General features: G+C 39.6%; 2 protein-coding genes and 1 long non-coding RNA gene across 4 annotated transcripts in view; 1 reads left to right on the top strand and 2 right to left on the bottom strand.

The window, feature by feature from the left end:
* LOC109432273 (xaa-Pro dipeptidase) overlaps nucleotides 1–16,066 on the top strand; it is a 757,159-nt gene that overhangs the window by 242,339 nt on the left and 498,754 nt on the right. The window lies entirely within an intron of this gene.
* Nucleotides 787–2,552, bottom strand: LOC134291794 (uncharacterized). Its single transcript, XR_009999289.1, has 3 exons — nucleotides 1,678–2,552; nucleotides 1,503–1,615; nucleotides 787–1,438 (listed from the first exon to the last, which is right to left on the bottom strand). It is a non-coding gene; the product is annotated as an uncharacterized LOC134291794 (long non-coding RNA).
* LOC109401862 (gastrula zinc finger protein xFG20-1) lies at nucleotides 9,017–16,018 on the bottom strand. The gene is made up of 5 exons (XM_062855641.1): nucleotides 15,737–16,018; nucleotides 15,040–15,676; nucleotides 9,890–10,488; nucleotides 9,481–9,703; nucleotides 9,017–9,403 (listed from the first exon to the last, which is right to left on the bottom strand). The coding sequence occupies exons 1-5, from the start codon at nucleotides 15,882–15,884 to the stop codon at nucleotides 9,103–9,105; spliced, it is 1,908 nt and encodes a 635-aa protein (XP_062711625.1). The 5' UTR covers nucleotides 15,885–16,018; the 3' UTR covers nucleotides 9,017–9,102.

Below are 16,066 nucleotides of genomic sequence, written 5' to 3'. Positions count from 1 at the left end.
AGGGTTAGATTAGCATATTAGATCAATTTGTTGGATTTACTTATGTGTGTATCGAAAAAGAAAACATACACGCTATTGGAAGGCATCCCTTTGCGAATCAGCGTGGAAACGGCATAAAGCAGCAAAACTTAACGAGGATTTGTTGCAACCGTCTGAAGCGCGACCAAGAGCGAGACCAAGAGCATAACCATGAACAATACTAGTACTGTTCACCATACTGTTAGCAACTATTTACTACAGTACCTCAACAGTATCGTATAACATCCAGAGTAACAATAACTCAACCGTACCATGAACGTTTTCAACAGTTTCACAGACGGTTCTCGGGCAAATTATAATATGGGGAATAGGCGGTTAAGTTATGTTACCATAAAAAAACGCCGATTTTCTCGAACAAAATTTTTCGTAAACAGTTTGTCAGAAGGTCAGTATACTATCCATTTTTTCATCCCTTTCACTGTAAACCAATCAGTTTATGCACAGTTTAACATTAAACTTGCAATAAAAACGAACGATGTATGTGTTATTGTTGATTAATGGTTTTTCAGGGTATTTTAACCTTATGTCATATTGTTCCATTGTATTTGAACCACTTAAAAAGAAATAATAAATTAATTAAATCAAAGGGAATGATGGTTCCGTTTCTAAGTAAAAAAATCCAAAAAGGCAGCATAACCGTCACAATGTTAAGGTTATAGTGGTTATATTGATTCATAACACACATATTTGGATTTTTTTTACATAGAAACGGAACTATCATTCTCTTAATAAAAAACAAACTATCAATTAAATTTGGATGCTCATCTAATTAGTCGTTTTATTAGTTATTTAGTAGTTTATCCAGCTTCACTTGCACCATCGGCATCTCCATGTTGTTCGGCGTTGGAGTTTGGCGTTTCCAAGAGCATTTTGTACGCGAGCCGGTGAGTTCTTAAAACCTTAAAACCATACGTTCATTGACCGCACGTCTGAACACCGGCATAGTTGTTGAACCGACACTTATCAGTCCTTGCCATATTTTCCTCTTGTCGGCTGGTTCCTCTTCGAGTTTCGCGTCGGAATCCGAAGAATCTATGTCGGACGATTCCAGATTTTTCTTTGAAGAATATGTCTTCATTTTGCCGGTGGCTTTACTTATTTCGCCTCACTAGAATCTCCACTTGTCTTTCTTCTTGGCTGAAGCTGGTTGCTGGCAGCCGCGACAGCAACGGTTAATTAGAGCAGGACACTTGGAGATTCACCAAGGTTTCACTGGTGGAACTTCTTCGATACAGCTGTAGATTTCGCTGGTGCTGACCTGGATTCTTCCTCGCGGTCGTCTGAACTATCCTCTGATGGCTCTTCCTTTTTTGCTGGCACCGTCGTTGCAGTGAGAGTAGCCTAGATGCTACAATCGGTTGACCAAATCCGAGCGGGTTATCCGGCCTGTGAGCAATTCCTACAAATAGGATGAAAACATCAAAATTTGAACAAATAATGAAATGTTTGGAGAAAAACCTTACCTCCTTATAACGCTGTTCCAAGTAGTCACGGATGTTGTCGGATCTGATTCGAATCAGGTCAGTTTGCCTATTCTCGGCCTATTCGGCACCGATCTTCCGACGATTTTCTGCGACTGGAAATGACACAAAGGGTTGATTAAAGTTTATTATCCGATCCACAAAAAGTTCAACTCACCAATAAGATCCTGTTCCTTCCGAGGTTCCTTCTAGGTGGAAGCTGCATCGTTATTTTATTAGTGGACTAGTGAAATTTGTTTCTCGGATTTACGTTTTTCCGCGACGATGGTTATTTATTTTCACTGTTGTTATTCGAATCTCGCGTAACATTTGAGAAGGTCCTAACTTATAATACGCTCAATGTAATCAAAATCTTGATTTTTTTTTTTTAATTTTCATTCAAAGTTAAGCTGCAATCAACTGAATTAAACTATTATAGAGCTTACGAATAGAAAAAAATATTGTAAAAATATTTGGCTTTGCAATTACAAGTGTTAAAGTTATTTTGCAAAAATAAATAAAAATATACAATTGGAAAGAGATAATATATATATATATATATAAACAATTAATAATACAATTAATAAATACAATTGAAAAGAGAAAAAGTAATACTCGTGTACAATTTTCATTAAGTTTGCGATTTTTAGATAACAGACCTTTGTGAAACATTTGACGAGAAATAAAGAAACAACCACGATGCATGTTCAATAAAGTCGATCACAATTACAAACACGTGCAACTCTTTGCCATACTGTTTAACAAAAGTAATGTATAGTGAAATGTTCTGGTGTGAGTGTGCTGCGCAAGCATAAGAACCAACCGTATGATATAATGTGATTTCATATTGCCACCGTTTAATTCGAGCTCACATTTGCATATCATTTGACAATGTATGCACACTATGGTATATTGTTAATGCTTGGTATAGGTTATCTTATCTGTTATTTATGGTGTCTGGCTTTTAGTTTCATATTGTTTAACCTAAGAACAACAATCTGTGATACATCCACCATACTATTTAAAACATGTTTACTGTTTGGAATGTATGACAGATTGCGGGGGATAGCGACCCGAACCCTATGCGAGAACGGTGACGGCGTGTGGTGGCTCGAACGAAGGTAGCTCGGATTGGAGCCGAGCCGAGGAAGAAGAAGAGAAGCTTGAGCTCGAATGAAAAGAGCGCGGCATTCTGGTTACGATTGTGGCAGCGATTAGATGTAATTTCCAAAATCATCTTTCGTTACGACAATGACGCAGCCGGTAGTGTAGTTTTTGTGAAAGTTTTCGCTAATATTTGATTCTTTGGCAATGTTAACGTGTTTAAAAGTATAAGTTTAGTTGGTGCGGAGTATCGTGACAACAATTGGCTCAAAGATCGGCATGTGCGTGGTGGGAAAAAAGAGGGACCTGTGGATCAGCGACTGCAAAGAAAACGTGCTATAGTCTGAGAAGGTGGGAAGCTTGGAAGAATAGCAGGAGTATAACGAAAAACGGGCATGATTTAGAGAAAATTGTGACGCTGTGGAGGAAAATGGATGAAAGTAATGCATTGTAAAAAGGATGAGTAATATGAGAATATGAAAGGAAAGATGCGAAAAAAAAGAAAGAAAAATAACGGATTGAGAAAAAAAATGAAGCGAGAGAAAAAATGGAATAAAAATAAATGGAATGGTTTGGAAAAAAAAAACTGAGACGAAATGGAAAACAAAAGTGAGAGAAAAAAATGGAGCGAGAGAAAGCGAAAAAAATGACGGATTGAGAAAAAAAAATGAAGCGAGAGAAAAAATGGAAAAAAAATAAATGGAATGGTTTGGAAAAAAATGAGACGAAATGGAAAAAAAATGAGAGAGAAAAAAATGAGATGGAATGGAAAAAAAAATGAGACGCCATAAAAAAAACATGAAAAGAGGAAACGGAAAAAAGTATTGAAAAAAAAACATAAAAAGCAAAAAAAATGAGTTTGAGAAAAAATGCGACGTTCTACAAATGCAGCTGCAAAAAAAAAAATATGGGTTGAAGAAAAAACGAAGCGATTAATCTATGAACAAGCACACTTGAAAAAAAAAAACAGACTAAAAGATTGGAAAAAGAACGAAACATAACTGGCGAAGGCAGCAGAATCAAATGACTCATGGAGACAAAGGAATGTAAAGAAGCAGATATAAAGTTTGATACTGTTGAAAATGATAAATTAGACGGGTTTAAAAATAAAAATAAGGTTATTTATATGTATATTGAAGCGTATATATGGAGCGGATTTGATTTAAATTTGATCTGTATTGAGTTTGAAGTGAATTCGGATTGGATTTGATTCTGATTAACTTAAGATTAAATTTGGATAGGATCGAAACTGGATTTTGTTTGAATCCACATCAAAGATAGGAATTAGAATTGGTTTGGATTTGGATAAAGATTGGATTAGGTTTTGGATTGGATTTAGTATTGGACTGGATTTGGATTGGATTGGATTTGGTATTGAACTGGATTTGGATGGGATTTCTATTGGATTTGGATTGGATTGCGTTTGGATTGGATTGGAATCAGATTGAATTCGGATTTGATTTGGATTGGATTTGGATTGGATTTGCATTGAATTGGGATTGCATTTGGAATGGATTTGGATTGGATTTGGATTGGATTTGGATTGGATTTGGATAGGATTTGGATTGGATTTGGATTAGATTTGGATTGGATTTGGTATTTAACTGGATTTGGTATTGGACTGGTTTTGGATTGGATTTGGATTGGATTTGGATTGGATTTGGATTGGATTTGAATTGGATTGGAGTTGGATTTGAATTGAATTCGGATTGGATTTGGATTGGATTTGGATTGGATTTGGATTGGATTTGGATTGGATTTGGATTGGATTTGGATTGGATTGGATTTGGATTGGATTTACATTGAATTGGGATTGGATTTAGATTGGATTTGGATTGGATTTGGATTGGATTTGGAATGGATTTGGATTGGATTTGGATTGGATTTGGATTGGATTTGGATTGGATTTGGATTGGATTTGGATTGGATTTGGATTGGATTTGGATTGGATTTGGATTGGATTTGGATTGGATTTGGATTGGATTTGGATTGGATTTGGATTGGATTTGGATTGGATTTGGATTGGATTCGGATTGGATTTGGATTGGATTTGGATTGGATTTGGACTGGATTTGGATTGGATTTGGATTGGATTTGGATTGGATTTGGATTGGATTTGGATTGGATTTGGATTGGATTTGGATTGGATTTGGATTGGATTTGGATAGGATTTGGTTAGGATTTGGATTGGATTTGTATTGGATTTGGATTGGATTTGGTATTTAACTGGATTTGGTATTGGACTGGATTTGGATTGAATATGGATTGGAATTTGGATTGGATTTGGATTGGATTAGGATATGATTTGGATTGGATTTGGATTGGATTTGGTATTTAACTGGATTCGGTATTGGACTGGATTTGGATTAGATTTGGATTGGATTGGGGTTGGATTTGAATTAAATTCGGATTGGATTTGGATTGGATTTGGATTGAATTTGGATTGGATTGGATTTGGATTGGATTTGGATTGGATTTGGATTGGATTTGGATTGGATTTGGATTGGATTTGGATTAGATTTGGATTGGATTTGGTATTGGACTGGTTTTGGATTGGATTTGGATTGGATTTGGATTGGATTTGGATTGGATTTGGATTGGATTTGAATTGGATTGGAGTTGGATTTGAATTGAATTCAGATTGGATTTGGATTGGATTTGGATTGGATTTACATTGAATTGGGATTGGATTTTAATTGGATTTGGACTGGATTTGGATTGGATTTGGATTGGATTTGGATTGGATTTGGATTGGATTTGGATTGGATTTGGATTGGATTTGGATTTGGATTGGACTTGGATTTAAATTGGATTTGGATTGGATTTGGATTGGATTCGGATTGGATTGGATTTGGATTGGATTTGGATTGGATTTGGGTTGGATTTGGATTGGATTGGATTGGATTTGGATTGGATTTGGATTGGATTTGGATAGGATTTGGATTGGATTTGGATTGGATTTGGATTGGATTTGGATTGGATTTGGATTGGATTTGGGTTGGATTTGGATTGGATTTGGATTGGATTTGTATTGGATTTGGATTGGATTTGGTATTTAACTGGATTTGGTATTGGACTGGATTTGGATTGAATATGGATTGGAATTTGGATTGGATTTGGATTGGATTAGGATATGATTTGGATTGGATTTGGTATTTAACTGGATTTGGTATTGGACAGGATTTGGATTAGATTTGGATTGGATTAGGGTTGGATTTGAATTGAATTCGGATTGGATTTGGATTGGATTTGGATTGAATTTGGATTGGATTTGGATTGGATTTGGATTGGATTTGGATTGGATTTGGATTAGATTTGGATTGGATTTGGTATTTAACTGGATTTGGTATTGGACTAGTTTTGGATTGGATTTGGATTGGATTTGAATTGGATTGGAGTTGGATTTGAATTGAATTCAGATTGGATTTGGATTGGATTTGGATTGGATTTACATTGAATTGGGATTGGATTTTAATTGGATTTGGACTGGATTTGGATTGGATTTGGATTGGATTTGGATTGGATTTGGATTGGATTTGGATTGGATTTGGATTTGGATTGGACTTGGATTTAAATTGGATTTGGATTGGATTTGGATTGGATTCGGATTGGATTGGATTTGGATTGGATTTGGATTGGATTTGGGTTGGATTTGGATTGGATTTTGATGGATTTGAATAAGATTTGGATAGCATTTGGCTCGCATTTATATTGGAAGTAGAATTTATATTGGATTTGGTATTTTTAGATGCAATTTTACCGATTCTGATTGCCTATTTGCTGCGACTGTTGTTTTCTTTCACGATTCCTAATTTAATTATTTTATATGATTTGTATCTTCGACGAATTAAAAAAACAACCTATATAATTAATTTTTGCAGAGTAGAGAAGAGGAATATTGTAGAGGGTTAGATTAGCATATTAGATCAATTTGTTGGATTTACTTATGTGTGTATCGAAAAAGAAAACATACACGCTATTGGAAGGCATCCCTTTGCGAATCAGCGTGGAAACGGCATAAAGCAGCAAAACTTAACGAAGATTTGTTGCAACCGTCTGAAGCGCGACCAAGAGCGAGACGGATATCCGCTATATAGCGACCCGAACCCTACACTGAACTACAAATCAACCCAAATTTAAGTTGTTTTGACGCAATCCCGGTCTTCCGTGGAATAACTCAAATTTGCGTTAAACAGCGAAAGTGGTGAGTGAGTAGTTCTCGTTTTAGAGCGGCAAAAAAATTAACCCAGTGGTAAGTTATTTTCACCCAACGGAGGCCTCAAATGACGCAAATTTGGGTTAATTCAAGAAAACCCAAATTTGGCTTCTTCCACGGAAGAGCAGCGGATGCGTCGGTGCTTCTCTCTTTGTTTTCGACAACATTGCGGTGGGGCGAGGGAGAAAACAACCCAACTTTGAGTTAAAACTTTAAGCAGTTTAGCCAAATTTGAGTTTTTAAAACTTATTCTTTGGGTTATAATATTTTTCCGTGTATGCGAGAACGGTGACGGCGTGTGGTGGCTCGAACGAAGGTAGCTCGGATTGGAGCCGAGCCGAGGAAGAAGAAGAGAAGCTTGAGCTCGAATGAAAAGAGCGCGGCATTCTGGTTACGATTGTGGCAGCGATTAGATGTAATTTCCAAAATCATCTTTCGTTACGACATACACCTCGTCTCCTGGTATTATCCGCATAAGAGGCAGTAGTCGTGTGGCGATCGGTGGAATCCCAGCCTCAACAATCTATTGTTGAACTTTTCGTTCCAGCATTTCGGGGATTGTTTGTACAGCGTTCTTCTTTCAAGTCTCCGTGCAATAACGCTCTCTTGTTGACATCCATCTGATGGAAATAGCAACCTCCCTGATGGTGGCAAGTCTGGCAACCGGAGCGAATGTCTCCTCCTAGTCGACTCCAGCCTTCTGGAGGAATCCTTTCACTGCCAGTCTTGCCATGTTTTTGACCGCATTATCGGATGCATCATCCTTCAATCAAAACATCCACATGGCTCGGTCAGCATGCTTATGGTCATCTCGTTGTAGGATTCAGGCACATCTGCAGAAATCAATTCACCAAAAACAGCTCTATAGTCGATGAAGTAATCAAATGACTTACCGGGGAGCCGGCGCTCTCGTTCGCTATGCCTCGACGGCAATTCCATCGGAACTTCACGTCTTTCTGTGGACGAATGGAGCGCGTTTTACGGTTCTTCGACTGGATCTTGACCTTCACCAGTGGCCTCTGCTTCATATTGCCATTTCTTTGCTTTTGGCATCTAATTTACGTCTTTGCTAATTCGGAATACACACAAAACTCTTGCAGTCGAACACACGAAGCTTGTCCTGAACCGGTCGAACGCCGAACCACGGCTTAGTAGGAGTAACACCAGAGGATAGCGCGCTTGTTGGACTTCGGTTGTTGGACAGTAAATATTTTCTACCTTGAACGACCGTCATTCTTGGCATGGCCTTTCGTAGCATGGCAGATACTGTCGCTTCATATTCTTGGCACATCTCGGACAGGCCAGAATTTTGCTTCAGCAAGTAGATCATGGAGAAGTGGGTATGATCGTCGATGAAACTCACTATGTACCGTGAACCATCCCATGGCTGCGGGTCGATCGGTCCGCAAACATCGGAATAAATCCGCTTAAGGAGCCGGATAAGGCTAGCCCAAGGTTGTGTTCCGTTGAATGGTTTTCGGCATTGCTTGGCTTGTACACAGGTGTCTTATAAATCAATCTTGTTTGCCTTTTCGTCCAATCTATCAGCATACCTTTACGGGCCGTGGCCTCCATTCAAAGTTGGCCGATATGCCCGAGCCTTAAATGCCATATTTCCGATTGCTACCTCGCAGTGGAAGCGTTCTGAGCCCATAATTCGTGAAGGTGTGATGACTCAGGTAACTCAGATCAAAGTTTCCTATCGAAAAACTACATGTTAATATCACATCTGATCGCTACTACAATTGTAACCAGAATTACCTGGATTTTCTTCTTCTTGAAATCCTCGGATCAAATCGAAGCGTCACCGCACATCTACAAAGCTACTGTCAACATTCGAGGATCAGATTCGGGGTTTTGCGCTGCCTCGATCGTGGCCTCGATAATGACCTCGGCCTCACTTCATACGATAGCAAACGTTCGTTAAGTTTCGCTGTTTTCTTCCGTTTCAACGCTAATTCGCAAAAGGATGTCTCTCTCAAATAGTATTATTGTTACTTTCTTCTTTACAACAAAAATAAACCCGTAACAACAACAACACACCAAACTTGCTCCAAACACAGATCTTGATTTTACCCAAAAGCTTGCCATGTGGTTCCTGGGTTGCCTCACCGTCGCTGGAAACAGACTGACTCCTTTTCTTCATAGGTGTCTTGGAAGGGTTGCAATACAAGAATTCTTCAAACCTACAGTCAAATCAAATTCTATTAATTTACTCTCTGACTCCATAAATCCAGCTCTACTGAATTCACAAGATCTCAACGATACTGACATTCCCTTACCTTAATACCCTCCATCATGTGGCCACAGCGATCCAGAATCTACTGAACTGCTGCCGGCTGCGACCACCGGTTCTTTTCGCCCAGTCTGCTCAACCGTTCCATGCCCTTTCTCCAGATGTGCCTTGAGCGAACAGTTGTACGTAAAAGCCGTCCCGCAGATGTGACAAACGTACGGTTTCTCCTGCGTATGAATCCGCTGGTGCACCCGATTGGCTTCGTGCGACTTGAAGCGCTTGCCGCACACTTTGCACTCGTAGTTCCGCGCATCGGAGTGCACTGAGGAGTGCTTTTGGAGCCCGGCTCTGGTAAAAATAAACAAACCCGATCAGAAAAGAATCAGAACTCGTCGAGACAGCCCTGAATTGGGCGGGACACCTACTTGGAATGGAATCTTTTATCGCACTGTTCACAGGGGAACTTCGGCTCCCCGTGACGTGTCATGTGAATTTGCAAATTGGACCGATGACGAAAGGTGGCGCCACAAATGCTGCATATACTGGCCAGCACGTCCTGTCCGCATATTTCCTCGTGCTTCCTCCGGATGGTGACATCCAGGAACATCTTGGTGCAACCCTCGCGACGGCACGGCAGGGAACGTATTCCTGAGAATAGGAGGACGCAATCAGCTAAATCAGTTAACAAAATTGGCGACGGTAGAGGCGCGATAAGCAGAGGTAAAGAAACAGTAACGCCATCTGTGATTTTATGATGAAAATGTCATGTCGTTTGATCTCTACCAGAAACCGGAAGTGGAATCTGACCTTTCCAGAAATAAGCGTTTCACTCACCTTTATGTCGGTTCATGTGCAAATTCAGAGTTTTCTCGGAGTTGCATCTCTGCGGACACAGCTCGCACTGAAAAGCTGACCGTTTTTTGACCCTCGATTCGATGCACAGCGGTTTGTGGTGCTTGAAGAGCAGCTTCGACTCGAACGACTTTTGACACCGTTTACAGTGGCGCATGCTGGGGGTAACGGTCTCGGATTGGACGCTGCAAGGCTGTGTACTTGCCGGAATTGAAGGAGATGTTTCCTCGCTTTGAGGAATGTTGTTCGAGTCGAGCAGCGTGGAAACCTGAACAGGATTTGGAGGAACTTTCTTCTGGCGAACAGGCGCGATGCACAACGGTTTGTGGTTCACGAAGAGAGTTTCTGATGGGAACCATCGGACACACCGGGAGCAGTAGAATTTTTGCTTGTTTCGCTGTCGATCAGCCTCGATACAGGATGGATGGTGCTGTGTGAAGATCGATTCCGTCGGGTACCATTTCCGACACCGGAAGCAGTAGAGTTCTACTTTATGTTGATGTTCCATCTTCCGTGTATCTACTACCGGTTCTTGCGAGGAAATAGGAAAATGAATATAGCTGTGCTTTTCCAGTTCCGACCTAGAACAATTTTAGAATGTATTTTAAAGTTAAATCCAGTTCACCTCCATTGCCTAAATCCATATACCAGATACATGGAAGGAATGGAGACTTGTATCTCAGTGTAACTGAGGGGAACGTGCTGTTGTAGGCTTTCGATAACCTTATACACTGAACGAAAACCCCCGCCTGAAATCGACTGACAAGCGATTCGATCGCGCCCCTTAACGACAATCAGTCAGAAACCGTATAGCCCACCGACCGAATGATGTCATCCTAAAATCGGATGACAGCAATATGAAAATCGAATGCTGACAATATGGTCGAGAAACCTCGTTTTTTAGCGATTGATATCAATAATGTTATAGTCATTTTTTCTAAAATGATATGCTAAGTAGTGATTATAGGGTACCCTTGCGGGCACCTTTTTCAAAAACGATGTCATGTCCAAAATTAGGACATGCAGCAAGCTCTTTCAACGTCGCGAGCATAACGATCAAGGAACTTATTACCACAGACTGTGTCTGTGTTATTACACTATCGATGCAATGAGAGTCTAATGAAGGTGTGGAAGAGATACTTCGTGTGCGTGAGATCCGTGTCTGGTGCAAAACATGTCCACGGTGTGTCTAAAACCGTTATTAACAAAATAAAATACCCATCTAAGCGGTACCCACCATTCGAAAGATATGATATCCAGGTATCATCTCTGAAATTTTTAAAATGTTTCATCGAGGGAGTTGACAGTTTAAGCGATTTGAAATTTTAAAACGATTTTCAATGAAATTTTCTTTGAACTATTAATATTCAATCGTGGTTGTATCACGATTGTGGCCATCAACCCTCATAACTTTGGAATTTAACATTCGAAACGAATGGTATTCGAGTATTCTTACTGAAAATTTGAGAACAGTTTATCTACGAAATCGAAAGTTACCGAGAATTGAATTTATAATCCAAATCCATAGGTTTTTACAGTATTTATAGCAATTAAACTGTTACTATTTACTACAACAAAACGATACCAATTCAGATGTCCGCTGTTGTAGTCAATCACAGCATTCAACAGCTGGTTGAAATAGGATTTAAATGTCTGGAGCGTATGATATCCCTCTCATGTTTCTGAAAAATTGCTGGGAGCGCTCTCAGTAGCTTGCTCTCCGGAAACACCAAGAGATTTTCCAGTAAAGCTATGTTCATTTACAATCCGGAATGACAAAATCACGTATATCTTAGGGATGGAATAACAAACATAAAAGGTGAAGCCCTCAAAACAAAGGTTATTGTACTTTCATGGAAAAATATCATTGAAATTATTTATTTTTATTTTTTACACATTTTCTCACTTTTTCAGTGTTGACCTCTCTAAAAATCTGCACAACGGTGGTAAATTTTAGCAACAACCCCTTCCGCACGTTTGTTCAACAATCAGGTTATCTGCAGTGTCCTGAGTGCCTTGACTAGTCTGACTAGGATTCCGAAGAAAAATTGCCAAACTTTTTTTTATTGCGAAATGAGGGGCAATTCAGTGAATTGAGAAAACGCGAAATTTGAGTGTTTTTTTTTTTTCGTTGATAAACACTACCCATCTGTGACGATACCACTGACCGTCTCCGGCTATCATGGCAGCTCATCAAAATAGGTAAAACCTCTACATATCCCTTGTGTGCGTTTTTGAAAAGCAACACGCGATTCTTGAGGCTGTCATCCTTGTATGAATTGGTTCTCATCATCTTGTTGCGAAAAAACCATGCCCAGAGTTCGAACTTCTTGCCAAATCTTCAAATTCAAAGCAGATTCATCAATGAACCCAAGCTTTTTTCTTCCGAGGACATTTTCTTATGCCATGGTTAACAACATTTGTGCACATAACACATAATGGTTTTGACGATATTAACATTTTTCGCGACTGTCGTACCTGACCATGCTAAAATTTCAACGTGCTTGTGCAAGATTTTTTTCCTCCTCTTGTCTTCAATCTGAAATAACTTTTCACTCGTTGCAAGAAAATCCATGAAATGTTCACCATTTAAATTTAGAGAGGATTAGTGTATGATCAGAGTGCTGCAAAAGAATGATGATTATGTTCATTGAGAGCGCCACTAGAAAATGTGACATGATTCCGGATTCTAAGTGAAAATAGCTTTATGTATCATCTCAGACCAGCAACTGAAGCTGCAAAATATGAAACTTTGAGAAATTCGACAAATTAAGGTTCTCCCATATCATTCCAAACCTAGTCTTCAACGTAGTATAGTCTGCATCCAATGTATCTATGAAACACGCTCTGTAGATGTCTTAGTAGAGTTTTAATGCCTGTAATATAACTATTATTAAACTATCACAGTGAATTCAACGCTTACATTTAAAAAATCGTGTAGCTTAATACCTCCTTCAAGAACCATAAAAGCGTTCATTAAATAGAGACATGCTTTTCCTGTGAAACCATACGTTCGTTGCTGATGTCTTACAAAAGGCCATCATGGATCACAACTGTACCTTTTCAGGACTTGCTTTTTTGGCAGCCTTGTACAATGCGTTCCAAGAGATGTGTATGTGCAAAGCAGGATGGGGAGTGGCAGTCAATATCAACTCCTGATCCATACCGTTAACTAGGGGATCATATACACAACAAACATGAAGTTTCGCTTACAAACTTAGATGTTTTCGCTTGCAAGAATGGTGACTACGCTACTTCACCATGCCGTGAGGCTAATAAAAATCGCCAACAATTTGCTTTAATTGCTGACTCGCTTCTACAAATTACAAAAAAAGCTGCTTACCCTTCTCAATTTCTAGTAAGCATTGTTACAAATCCGCTGGACGTCCTTTGACCATTTATATGCCACGTTGATTGCAAAGTTTGTATCAATCTCCTAAAAGATTTATATTTGGCGGTTCCACTTTAAACAGTTCTGAGAATAAAATGAAAAATCTCTTGGTGTGTTTGGAGAGCAAGCTACTGAGAGGGTTCCCAGCGATTTTGCCGAAACATGGGGGAGATATTGTACGTCCAAGACATCGAAATCCTATTTCATCCAACCATTGAATGCTGTGATTAACTACAATAGCGGGCATTAGAACTGATATTGGTTATTTGTAGTAAATAGTAACCGTTTGTTAGCCATAAATACTGTAAAAACCTATGGATTTGGATTATAAATTCAATTCTCTATAACTTTTGATTTCGTAGAGAACAGTTTATCAAATTTTCAGTAAGAATACTCGAATACCATTCGTTTCAAATATTGAATTCCAAATTTATGAGGGACAGGACGATGGCCACGATCGTGATACAACCACGATTGAATATTAAATTTCAAAGAGAATTTCATTGAAAATCGCCCTAAAATTTCAAATAGCTGAAACTGTCAATTCCCTCGATGAAACATTTCCAAAATTTCAGAGATGATACCTGGATACTATAGCTTTCGAATGCTGGGTACCTCTTAGATGGGTATTTTATTTTGTTAATAACGGTTTTAGACACACCGTGATGTCACTACTACAAGCAAAGCGAGCTCCCATAAGAACGCGTGTCAAATAGTGACGTCACTATTTGTGTTTACATTTTTCTTTGCTTACTAATACATAGCCATCTCTTCTTCTTCCTCACCTGTAATATACTCTCATTGCTATCGATGCATAAGTTTGACGCATCTGTGTTGTCCTCGCTTTTCAACTAACTTTCATTTAAACAGCGTGCGTCGACTCATACGCGAATGAGATGATTGTCGTTCGCTTTCACGGTGATTGCCGTACGACTTATTCGTCATTCCAAAACACGATTTTGCTAATTTGGACTGGTTGGTCTGACAAATCAGTAGACGTTCGATAACTGCAACATGTTTACGTTTCACTTAGCGAACAAAAATTCGATAACTGCAACGCCTGACAGTGTCAACAAGCCGTCAATTGACGTAAAATGAATGAAAAATTCATTCAACTGTTCATTTGGGCTAACATGGCGCACCATTTTGACATTTGGCGGTGCGATAACTGCAAATTTGTTGCACTTACCGGACTTGCAGTTAAAAAGCATTGCAGTTAAACCGTTTGCACCGACCGAACGTCTACTGTACTTAAAAAATTCTCACACTCAGTGCTGAAAAATTCATTTCCTCATATCTAAATTCAATCATCTACAGCTCATTTTAGAAGCTGAGCCTGAGAATATGGTATACGAAAAACTTGTGCGGCTAGACCAGCTCTGCAAGAAAGTCACGGAAAAACCGCAATTTTTCGAATATTTAAAGTAAATGTCACGGGCTATCTTTGAAAAATGCCAAATGATATTCACCGTGAATATCATTTGGCATTTTTCAAAGGTAGTCCGTGACATTTACCTTAAATATTCAAAAAATAGAAATTGTTCCGTGATTTTCTTGCAGAACTGGTCTAGTCGCACAAGTTTTCCGTATACCATATTCTCAGGTTCAGCTTCTAAAATGAGCTGTAGGTGGTTGAATTTAGATATGACGAAATGAAATTTTCAGCACTGCTCACACTTATCCATATCACTGAGTATTTCAACGATTAGGTATGGTGACAAAAGTAAAGCATTTGACTTACCATTCGTGAAACTCCTTGTTGCATTTACGGCATTTTATGCTCAGAGCATTTTCAGTCAGCGATGAACCATCATTATTTGGCCTCTCGATGCTTCCTTGCACCTTTTGAGAACATTCCTCTATCGTCATTCCTCGACTCTCCATCCCCGAAAAGCTCTCGGCCACATTGACCACTTCCAGTGCCTTCAAATCAACGATCTCATAGAGAGCTGTTTTCTCCCGAAACTCCGCAGACTGGGCCAACGCCGCCAAGCAGGACTGCTTGAACTCGAAAGACTGATCAAACTGCTTCTTGCAAAAGTGGCAGCATTCCGGATACACCTCCGTGAACTCCTCCTTACTTAGCCCCAAGACAAACACGGCCTTCCTTCTGCTGATCAACTCTCGACCACCAGCTTCGTCGAACCGGTTCAAACAGAATTGGCAATGGGTGTCAAGAGAGTACACTGCTTCATTGCTTACGTGCGGCTCACGTTCGAACTGCTTCTGACCGCCGATCGGATCCGGACCTTCCTCCTCCGGTTCCAGTGGTTCCACCTTGACTTCTTCCGCTAGCTCCGTTTCCAGTTCAAGTGGAATTTCTTGTTTGATCTCTTCGACAAGCATCGCCTCCACCGGTGGATCTTCGTCATGTTCAACTGTAATTTTGGTACTGGGAATTTTGAAGAATGATGTTAATCGTAAACTTGGCCACTCACCTTCGACTTCCAATTCCAGCAGCAATGGACTCGATTCCGATCCTTCCAGCGATACCAGCTGGGTTTGAGCTTCATCATATGCTAGGCTAGCCAATCTTTTTTTCTTTGCCAACTTCCTAGCGGCCTTTTTCCTCTTCGATATAAACATTAGACTATATTCAAGTCTTGATCAACCAACGGGACAGCAACAACGGGAAACACTGCGGATGTTAAATCTTAAAATTAAACACAAACGAGCTCACCAAAGTCAAGAACAACACTGATCAGGATCCGGGGCGTACTTGGCTGCGCCCAGTTTGTTTACTGCTCACTGGTTGCGTACTGGCAAAT

The sequence above is a fragment of the Aedes albopictus genome, chromosome 3, assembly GCF_035046485.1.
Source record: "Aedes albopictus strain Foshan chromosome 3, AalbF5, whole genome shotgun sequence".
NCBI classification, from domain to species: domain Eukaryota; kingdom Metazoa; phylum Arthropoda; class Insecta; order Diptera; family Culicidae; genus Aedes; species Aedes albopictus.
This window is presented reverse-complemented; position numbering and strand designations above follow the sequence as displayed.

Excerpts from the sequence above, each read along its gene's own strand:
- LOC109401862 (XM_062855641.1), bottom strand. The coding sequence starts at position 15,884 with ATGTTTATATCGAAGAGGAAAAAGGCCGCTAGGAAGTTGGCAAAGAAA. Across the intron at positions 15,677-15,736 it reads GCTGGAATTGGAAGTCGAAG|TTGAACATGACGAAGATCCA; the intron begins GTGAGTGGCCAA and ends CCAAAATTACAG. Across the intron at positions 10,489-15,039 it reads AACAAGGAGTTTCACGAATG|GTCGGAACTGGAAAAGCACA; the intron begins GTAAGTCAAATG and ends AAATTGTTCTAG.